This window comes from Gavialis gangeticus, unplaced genomic scaffold (genome assembly GCF_001723915.1).
Source record: "Gavialis gangeticus isolate Ggan-Ray unplaced genomic scaffold, GavGan_comp1, whole genome shotgun sequence".
Taxonomy (NCBI): domain Eukaryota; kingdom Metazoa; phylum Chordata; order Crocodylia; family Gavialidae; genus Gavialis; species Gavialis gangeticus.
This window is the reverse complement of record NW_017729026.1, coordinates 25,368,372-25,379,080: the sequence shown is the minus strand read 5'-3', so window position 1 is coordinate 25,379,080 and position 10,709 is coordinate 25,368,372. Positions and strand designations below refer to the sequence as shown.

Sequence of the window (10,709 nt, the reverse complement as noted above, 5' to 3'; positions counted from 1 at the left end):
ATTCCAGGAGTGAGTTATTCAGTAATCGACGGAGTAATATATTGGCACAAACCATCATATCTTAGTCTTTTAAATCCTACTAATATATTAGGTTTCATAGTTTCATAGATTTAGGGTCGGAAGGGACCTAGTAGATCTTCTAGCCCGACCCCCCGCCAGGTTACAACAGTAAGGTATAGTTTGTAACTAAAGAGTGGCAACAGCCACTTACCTACTTACACCTCACACTGCTATGGGAACCATATCCTGGGATTCATACTAAAGCTGTGTTTTGCTTTGCTTTAAGGACTTAGTTCACCTTACAACATCATTATTTTCCAAAGAATTACTATGACACCCTGAACTCTTCAGCCGTCTTTGTCGTCTTTGGAATGTCCACCTGCTCCATGTGTGAGGAGGAAGGGAGCTGCTTCCTGGCTTCAAATGGTGTTTGTATGGCTATAAAATGCCCAACACAGGTGAGCACATTTACCTGGCCCATGATCCTTCCAGTATGCTGTGCAAGGATGTTTTATCTATTTGCATATATTTGAAGTGTCCAGGAAAAACATGTCCAAGCATTCCTTTAATATTCTCACCATTTCTAGAGAATCGGGCCAAGTTAGCCGTGTTGAGCAGAGGGTTGATCCAGGAGTATGCAAGGATCTCGAGGAATGAATGATAAAAGCGTAATGTCTATTTTGGAGTAGCCTGTGAAATAGTGAAGATGGTACAGGGAAAGCGTTCTGTCTTAAAGACAATGGGTGTATTGTCTTCCATATCCCAGGTAGTTGAAGACATGGGCTTAGTCAGGGTTCCTCTGCATATGTAACCCTCTGTGTACTTCAGAACTTGGTGCTTAAGATTCAGGGATTGTCAGTGACAAGCACCAGGAGCTTGTAGGATGCGGACACAGTTAATAGAGCGCTGGGCTATGGTATTTTTTCTTGGAATCCCCTGACTGTGAATGGCTATGACCAAGGGTCCTTCTTAAGATAAGAGTCAGTGTTAGGGTACAGGAAACTTTCTAGTGGCACTAGCCTCCCTCAAAACACTGGAGAGGTAAGCGTGTACCTTTGGCAGGATGCAAGTCTGAGGAGGGAACCTTATGGAAATTTTCTTCTCAAAAGGGGGAGGAGAGTCAAACCCCACTCCAATGAATTACCTTTCGATGGGGTCTATTGAGACCTAAACTAGACCAAACTAAGATGGGGTCAATTGAGAATTAAAATATTTATGAGTTCTCATTTAAGCATGCCTTTTGATTCAGGGATGCATTTTAGGTACCAATAGGACTGCATTTTTCCTTTTCTCTGTATAGTGTACCAACAACTTGGGTAGGAATCTCAGGAACCCCTATGGTGAGTTGACTAAGCAGTGAGTCTACCATTCTTTTACCTCCTGCGTGGAAGGCTAGAAATCAGATGGGCTGGGAATATTTTGAGACAGTTTGTAGCATCTGACGAGGGTAAGGTTTTCTAGGGGAGCTGAGCAGAATTCTGAGTCTGAAGGCACTTGACAGAATGCATATTGAGATCCATAAGGTGTTAGATATCACTAGGCCTTGTAGCTGGCCGAAGTGCTTTTCATGCTTGCTTCTGAGTTTTGTACACTTGGCTTGTGACTGAGTACTGTATCAGAATAAAAGGTGCTGGACCACTGTACTGTAGCAATTGCTAAGCAGGGGCAGGGGTGAAGGAAGGAATGATGATTATATTCTGTGATATAGTTTCTCCAGGTACTGTAGGTGTTAATCTCCTCTTGTTTATGCTAGCATAAATCATGGGAAACCATACTGAAGTCAGTGGAATTACTTATGTTCTACTAGGACAAATTAGATCAGAAATCGTGTCCTGCATCTTTGACATTTGGGGTTATTTATGCATGTACTTTGTATGTATACAGTTTTAAAGGAAAATGTTTTATAAAATGTTGAAATTTTGTCTCTCACACACACATATATATACTCAGAGCTCTCTGTATTAGCAGTTGGTGTTCTAATCACTAGCTAGTTTAAATAAATGATCTATTTACTATGCAGCATAAATAAGCTGAATGTGAGGTAAAATAATCTTTAAACACGATTATTTGCAAAGTCTATTATCTACCTTTATTCTTTCATGTATATTACCATTTTTTCAAAATAAACAAGAAGTTGCTTAGGGCATTTGTATGGCATGGAATGAAAATATAGGGTCTTTGGAAAGCAACATATTAAAATCACTTTCCTTTATTCTGTAATCCATCAGCATTGGTATGTAAAAGGGCAGTAGGGTTTGCAACACAGAAACTGTAGTAACTGTAAACTCTTGTGTTATATAGCAAAAGCACTGCAGAAAAAAAATTTCTTTATTCTTCAGTGGTTTTTTGTTTGTACACATAAATGTGTTTGAAGTGAGTGACCCTAAATATACAGATTGGAATGATATAGTTTAATTATTTCTCAGCATTGCAGAGGACTAGAACACAGACCCTTTTGCCTTGTTTATCCTTCAGTGCTGTAAAGACCTTTGCAGTTCTGCCGACGTGCAGTATCAGGCTGCTGGACATGTGCTGATGCTCACTGCACCACTGACCAAAGCTGCTTTACTAAAACTCACTGGTTTTTCATCAATCACCAGGTTACGAATGCAGCCAGTAAAGGAATTTCGTGTGGTCAGGGTGGATGTTAGAAGTGATTCTGAAAGAAACAAAGAATAAAGGGTAATTGGAACCAATGACGACTGAAGTAAACTGTATAAGAATTTTAAATAAAGCAGGTTGAAAACTTGAATAACAATTTTGGAGAGAAAAAAATGAGTTATTTACTTTTACAGTCTTTGAAATAGATCCATGTTCTATTTTAAAGATATTTTTCAAGCTATTTTTTTCTGAAATCGTGGTTTTTTTGGTGTCTTTTTAAATATTTACCAAAACCATAGTTTTCAACATAGACATATTTTGATTTCTATATTTAGGAAAGGGAAGTAGGCAGAACAAGGAAGTTGTTTAAGTCAGTTTTTGGTGGGGAGACCATGTGGAGGAACAAAAGATTTCCGATATCTACCCATGGTTTTCAATAAGACCAGCTCTTATTCTAGCAAAATTGACGAGACCAACTTTTGTTCTTAATTACATCCAAAGCAAATTCAGTTGTTGTGCAGCTAACCGATGATAAGACGACACAAAATCTGTAAAGCAGTATTATTAATAAATGCCTTGCTCTTATACAGCGTTTTTCATCACAGTGGGTAACTTCATAGAAGAGATGAGTATCATTATCCCAGTTTTATAGCTGGGGAAACTAACAGAGGTGAACTGACTCTCCCAGTGTCACCCATCAGACCAGTGGCAGTGCCAGCAACATAACCAAGGTTTCTAGTTTAGTGCTCTGTCAATGTGTGCACCCTACAATTTGGGTGCAGGTAAAACGACCAAGAAATAGGACTAAAGCTAATATATCATGATGGCTTTGTAATACATTGGAGCACTGCCCTTTTTGAAATTCCAAAGTAAGAGCAAGTTGCTTTTGTTACCCTGAATATAAATCTGGAATCTGTTTTCTGTTCTTTCTAGAAGACAATAACCTTTATTTACAATTTGCTACCGATTTCAGCTCTGACCTATCTTCTGAAGTTTTTCAAAATGGGTGAAGCACTGCCAATTTCCAAAAAGGTTATTTAGAGTAGGTATGAGAAATGGTATCATATCGTTTGCACTTACACCCAACTTCTTGATACCTTATAACCAATGGGAAGGCTGTCTTGCATTTTTGCATATGCAAAAGCATGTGAAAAGAATATCAGGCTGTGCCTTTGTAATGTCTTCTGACATATGGCATGTTTACTTGTATATGGGCACGTCTAAATGAGACACTGCAGCGCAGTAGCTACAAGCTACTGCACTGTATCTCATTGCTACTGCACAGCTTGTTGCTACTGCACAGTAGCATTGCTGGGCACTAACCATGTGGTGACGTTACTGTTGCTTGTTGCTACTGCACAGCTTGTTGCTACTGCACAGTAGTGTTGGGGGAAAAAAACTGTGGAGATGGCACTACACAGTAACGCTGGTTACTGCACAGTCATTAGTACTTTCATAAGCTTATGCAAGTACCAAATGACTGTGGAGTAACAACTGCGCAGTCTGCCACTTGTGTAGATGTGGCCTATATCCATGTTCCTAGGTTATATTTAGTTATTTGTATGTTGTATTTATATGACTTAAGTTAGCATTATGTCTTGCTTATTGTCTCATTATAGGAACACAGGTGTCAAAGATATGGGCTTCAGGTTGGATCCAGCCATAGAGCCCTGTCATCTAGCCCTCGGGGCTGTCCCTGGGTCTCATAACTGATCCACACACTGCATGCGACATGCGGTGGACTGCCCCACATGCCAGGCATCAGATGCAGCTTTAATTTGGTGCTTTCTGCAGTCAGCCATACACCCATGTTGCATGTGGTGCCTGCTCCAGGACTGCACTGCATGTGGACGGTGCTGCATATAGTACCCACTCTGGTTCCTCTAAGGTGGGCGTTGCATGCAGTGTGGTTCCTGAATCACCTGGAGCAGGTGCCGCAGTCCTGGAGCGTGTGCCACAAGTACTGGATCTGACATGCAGCAGGACAGGGTCCATGGGCCCAATCTGGCCTATGGATCAGCACCATGCCACTCATTCAGCCCACAGGGCCAGATGAGTTTGAAGTCCCTGGAATACAATATACTCCATTTACATGCATACCAGCTAAATGTATAATGTGCATAATGCCAGTTCCAATATGTTGCCAATGTGTGATGTCTCTAGTGTTCTGTAAATAATGTGGAATTATAAAGTTCTATTATTATGGGACAGAACAACATTCACAGTTACCACATTATATTCCCTCTTTGGACAGGGTTTTGCAGTAATTATATAGAAGTTCTAATAATATCCTGATTTAGAAACATAGGAAGATCAGCCTTATGCACAGAGATGCTATCATTCCCTTTAGACTGTTTTTTTCCCCTTTGTAGCATGGGATGGAATAGAACATCACGTTCTTGAGCTATTCATCCAAGATAAGCAATATTATGAATTGGATTGTTAGTGTTATTCTTGATTGATGTTGAAGGTACCTCCAAAACAATGAGAAATGAAGATTGTATAGGAAGTGATTTAAAAGTCAAATCATGTACTGTTGGTTATTAGGGGTGTGTGAAGCTTTGGTCACTGAATCAATTCGGAGAAGATTCAGCCCAATTTGGAAGCTGAATCACCGAATCCGACTTGAATTGGGAGACAAAAAAACCCTCTGAATCAATTTGGAAAAGATTCAGAAAAAGATTTGGAGATTCAAAAAGCAACCTGTTAGGGGAGTGGTCTCCAAACTTTTTTGATCATGCACCCCTATCAGTAAAAAATTTTTGAGCACGCACCCCCAATATATGTATATTTATATAAATATAAATATAAATAGAAGTTCTAATATTTTCTTCCTGCACCCCAATGGATCATCTTGCGCACCCCACTTTGGAGACCACTGTTTTAGGGGAACAGAAACTGAGAAGAGGGAGTGGGAGTAGCGGGGGAAAGACTGACATCAGTAGCCGGCTAGTGACTCTGGTATTTCTCTGAGTCCCGTTCCAATCAGTGCTCTTGGCGAGGGACATAGAAAAAGCACATAAGTCTGTGTCTTCAGTCTTTCTGTGCCTTTTGTAAGCTGTTTCTGCCTGAGCAAAAGAGGGGCAGGCGGATGGCCCAGAAACAGGTGGGCAGGTGGAAATCTAACCAGCACCAGGAAGGCCCCCTGTTACAAGCTATCATTCCTGTTGTTTTCATCCAAATCTGCCTTAACACACACAAGTGACATGAGTTTTGCTTTCAGGAGTTTAAGGTGCAGTTTCCCAGAAACTCCTGCATCTATCTCCTTGAAACTTGGCAGGCTTCATGCCCTCAGAAGGGGCTGCCACCCTGCTGTTTTCATCCAAATCTGCCAGAAAATGATGTTATATGTATCTCAGTAATTTCCCATTATAGTCTATGGCCAAATCACGGAATCTCTCCGAATCAGCGCCAAATCTTCCAAAGCTGATTTGGCTGAATTGATTCAGGACAGTGATCCAAATTTCCAAATCAGATCACTGTCCTCTGAATCGGCCGAATCTACATCAAATACTTCCCTTTTCGCACAGGCCTATTGGTTATAGCTGGCATATGAAACTTTCAGTGGAGAAGCAGCCTGTTGAATAGGAAGAGTAAATTTAGTAATTTTGAGCCCCATCACATAGATGCTTTGTGACTCACAAGGTCATATTAACCAACACTTGCACATGAGAAACTGATAGAGCCAGATTTTTAAAATTTTTTAATAATTATTCATAATTAGTACTCAAGGGAGTCAGGCTTGGAGAAGGTGGGGGAGCAGGTTAGCAGCAACTATATTTTAAGACTAGAACTATATCTCAGTAGGGCTTTTAACCCCATGGAAAACTTTACAGTTCAATTCTTAATTAAAGTGAAAAGTCCATGGGGTAGCAAGCTGACTGCATTGGTGGCTCTCACACTGCCAAGAATGCTTCAACTGCATTGGAACGGCCTCTCTGAGGGAATTCTGTTCAGTCAAAAAATTTCTAGCAGCTTTACTTGAACTTCCAAACTTCAGACTACATCAGGAAGACAGAGGTTACAGAGGAATGGTATGTTTTCCCCACTCTCTCTTTCAAAGAAAAGTAAACTTCTAAGTTTCTTTTTAAAAACACTTGGAACGGGTCCCTTCCAGCCCCTAACAATCTATGAATCTATGAACTTGGGAACATAGATTTAAGAAAGCTGATATCTTACCTGGCACACCTCCAATAAACACAGGTTCCCTGTGGTCAATTGCTCTGGGATTTAGTGGCCCCACGACATGGTTTACTTCAGAGTCCACATCTAACTGCACTACGTTAGAGTCTCTTATCACTGGAATGCAAAGGGCAAGTGGATGAAGAACTTTAATTATAAACGGTATCATTTATGCTTTGTACAATATACAATAGTATGTCTCAACTTGGGTCATGTGCTCCCCGGAGTATGCAGCAAAGTTCTAGAAGGTATGCCAGAGGAAGAAATAGGAAAGTAGAAGAAGGGAAAAGGAAAATATAAATGAAGGACAAAGAAAAAATGAAAAAAAATCCCCTTTTCAATATCCTTTAGGTCAGGGGTGTCACAGATGCATCCCAAAGGCTGGATCCAGCCCATGGAGCCCTATCATTCAGCTTGCAGTGCCACCTGTGGGTTTCCAATTGGTTCACTGCAAGCAGCATGTGCTGGCCCAGGCCCTACCTGCTGAACACAGCATGGGGCCAGTCTAGGGCACTGCATGTGGTGCCTGTATTGAACTGGTCCTTCCTGCTGTATCTGAAGCCAGTCTGGATCAGGCCTATAGAATGGCTGCTCAGGCCAGATTCAGCACACAGGCCTGGTCTAATGCACATGCCACATGCAGCATGTGCCCTGGATCAGCGCCATGTGCTGTGCGCCCTGTGGGTCGAAGACCAATGCATGCTGTAGTCAGTGCATGCTGCCAGTCTGGGGTGCATGCTGTATATGGTGCTTGTGCCAGACTGGCCCTGCCTGCTGGATCCTGGTCTGGTCCGGATTGGTGATGCAGACCAGCCCTGTGTATGGGACTGGTCTGGGGCAAGCACTGCAGGTAGCATGCACGGTTATGCCAGGGCATGCACCACATGTGGTACCACACTGGACTAATCCAGCTGGATTCAGCACATTGGGGTACTCTGTGGGCCTAATGTGGCCTGCAATTTATCTGGTCCACAGAGCAGGATGAGTTTGATAACCCTGCTTTAGGTTACTGGAGAGATCACATTGTGGTTATAGTAACATCAACTGTTCCTTTCATATATGTAACAGAATAACAGGGATACACAGCTGCATAACAAACTTTAAAAGGGGTACAAAGCCCCCCCCAAATAAATAAATCAAATTGAGAACAAACAACGTGCACAAATGTCTATTTACCCTGGTTCCCAATCTCCGGATCACAGCAACATATAGCCAAGAATCTCCGTGTTGCTTGTGACTGCAGGAAATTGAAAGTCAAAACCGAGGCCATTGCTCTTTCTGTCAACATGAACTGTAGTGATAAAGTGGGAGGTTGCTCACAGCATGTTACTTGTTTGAACTGTTGTCCATAGGCCAGCAGAGGGTAGGGAACCAGTCTGCTGTATAGCATGGGCTATTAGATTGTCTCTGACCTTTTTGTAAGATGTGTCCTACTTTTGCTTGCTGTGTGAAAGCCTCAGAAGCACTACAGTGCTTGGGGGAGAACCAAGATTTGCTTCTTTCAAATAGGTTTGATTCAGGGACTGTTTAAACCCAAGCAACAGTGAGAAGTGAGAATAATAGTGAGAAAAACAGTGAGAAGTGATAGACATGGCATGACCTTGCTTCCACTACCTTAGCCCACGTGGAGAGATGGGATAAAGGGAGAACAAAGCTCCACTATCATTATGGGTAAGATCAGATTTTACTCACCTGCCATTCTGTGCCACTTGCCATCACAGAGACTCTGTTTTGGTGTAACTGAAGTTGAAAAGTCCCTGACTCCATTATTCAGTTTCACTATTACCTGTGAGAAAACAATGCATTTACACTGCTAAATATTTTCCAACCAACTTTTGCTTCTCTTTTCCTTTTTTTGCACTAATGCAAGGTTCCTACTTTAAACTTTTACAACTTTAGCCACTTTTCTTCGTAATCATGTTCAAAGAATTCTTCAAACTAAACCAAGTTTTAAGTTTCTCATTTCAGTAGCTTTTGGGATGTTTCTGATCTGAACATAGGAACATGGGTTTTTTTGATCCTTGGTTAAAAGTAAACACAGGCCATGTCTACATTGGCTGAGCAGTTGTTAGTTGCATACACATGTACTAATTGACTGTGCAGTAACTGGAGTTACTGTGCAGTAGCAGCCCTGAATGGCTCATTACTACTGCACACTAGGTTGTCACTACTGTGCAGTAGTGTTGTGTCATGCTTTGTGCCACGTGGTGCTACTGTGCAGTAGTAACAAGCTACTGTACAGTAGTAATGAGCTGCTGTGCAGTCAGCATCTTGTGTAGATGTGGCCACAGCTCAATTAATTGCTTCCAAATACTTTAGAATTGCTGTCCTCTTGATTTCTGTATTACATTAGTGCTTAGAGGCCTCAAATGACATTCAAGTCCTGTCTTGGTAGACACTTCATAAGAGACAGTTTTTGTCTTGAAGACATTGCAGTATAAACAGATGAGGCAAACAACAGTTGACTGGGTAGGGAATTAGTATCTCCTTTATACAGATGTAGAATCAAGGCACAGAGATTAAGTTAGTTGCCCAAGGTCACATGGGAAACCTGTGGCAGACTCAGGAACTGAAAACAATTCTCTTAAATCCTTTATTCACAGCAGCATCCTCCCTCTCTGAGGCTTCAACAATAGTCTTGGAACAGTTGTGTCTTATTGTGGAGTGCAAGATTCCTTGTGCGGACTGCCCATTTAAGTTGGCTGTGCAAAGTTCCCAGAACTGACCTGTGTAAGCAGTGCAACAGATTATCTAAAGAGGTTGCAGTATATTTATGCTTGGAAATCATTAAGATTAGGTCAGACAAACCTGATTTAAGCAGGGATGATCCTATCTTGAGCAGGGGATTGGACTAGATGACTTCCTGAAGTCCCTTCCAGTCCTATTTTTCTATAACTCTATGAATGTTCATAGATTGTCCCCTGAAAATGATGCAAGGCAGCTACTCAAATTTTGTTCTAGAGGATTTCTGTTGTAACATCAATGATGATTAGGAAGAGTGTTTATTTTTCTCTCTAGACCACCAAGAAATAAATTTGAGATAGTCCTCATCCTCTTCCTGCCTACACTTGAACAGTTTATGAGAATCACTAGTTAGCACAAAGAATTGCACCACAAGCAGCTGCCATAAGCTTTCCCCTGTTAATTTAAAAGAGAAAAACTTGCTACAGTTCTAAGCATCTCTGTCTGTGCCTAGTTCCATCTACAAAGTGGGGAAAATGATTCTGCCTTTCTTCAAGTCTTTGCCTGCTCTGTCTATTTAGATTGCAAACTTTTTGAGGTGTGGCTGTTTTCTTGTATGTGTACGTCCAGGACCTCCCACAACGGGATCTGTGTTTTGATTGGATTCTTTAGGTGAGTGTTTCTCAGTCAAGATGCTGTGGCACCCTGAGGTGTTGTGAGATCCTTTCAGGGGTGCTGCAGCACAAGTGCTGTTTCCATGCTCTCTGCAGCCAGGTGAAACTGCCCCGTACCTATTTGTGTGGAGCCAGATCCAGAAGCAGCTGCAGCAGGAGTGCGCATTCCTGCCTGCATTAGGATTATCTGATAAACCTTATGCAGTCAGGAGTGCCTGCTTTTGCTGCAGCCCTACTTGGTCCAGTTCTGCATGCTTCTTCTGGAAAGAGATGTGTTCAGGACACTTCTACTTGGTGGCAGTGGAATTGCCCCATATGCCTCTGTTTCTGGGCTTGCATGCGGGGTCAGCCCAGAAGGGTTGCAGCAGGAGCGGGTACTTCTTCATGCATTACTGTTACCACATAACCCTAATGCTTGTTTCTGCCACAGCCACTTGGTGGTCTAACTCCACACAAGGCATGCAGGGCAGTTTCACCCAGCCATGCTGGCAACAGCGCCCCGGTTGAGAACCACTGAGGCAAGCTAAAAGAGTACAGCAGTGGTTCTCAACCAAGGTACTGCCAAATTCA

The 10,709-nt window shown here is 42.0% G+C and overlaps 1 protein-coding gene and 2 long non-coding RNA genes across 3 annotated transcripts in view; 2 read left to right on the top strand and 1 right to left on the bottom strand.

The window, feature by feature from the left end:
• Positions 1-3,758, top strand: part of LOC109299588 — an 11,161-nt gene extending 7,403 nt beyond the window's left edge. Inside the window, exons 2-3 of the long non-coding RNA XR_002097923.1 lie at positions 2,736-2,738; positions 3,746-3,758. This is a non-coding gene — a long non-coding RNA (uncharacterized LOC109299588). The remainder of the gene's footprint in view (positions 1-2,735; positions 2,739-3,745) is intronic.
• LOC109299587 lies at positions 7-2,316 on the top strand. The gene is made up of 2 exons (XR_002097922.1): positions 7-91; positions 160-2,316. It is a non-coding gene; the product is annotated as an uncharacterized LOC109299587 (long non-coding RNA).
• The window catches only part of LAMA4 (laminin subunit alpha 4), a 264,483-nt gene continuing 255,965 nt past the window's right edge, over positions 2,192-10,709 (bottom strand). Inside the window, exons 36-38 of the mRNA XM_019520073.1 lie at positions 8,476-8,569; positions 6,781-6,900; positions 2,192-2,659 (exon numbers count right to left, since the gene is read on the bottom strand). Coding sequence (XP_019375618.1) covers positions 2,514-2,659; positions 6,781-6,900; positions 8,476-8,569 — 360 coding nt within the window. The 3' untranslated portion in view covers positions 2,192-2,513. The remainder of the gene's footprint in view (positions 2,660-6,780; positions 6,901-8,475; positions 8,570-10,709) is intronic.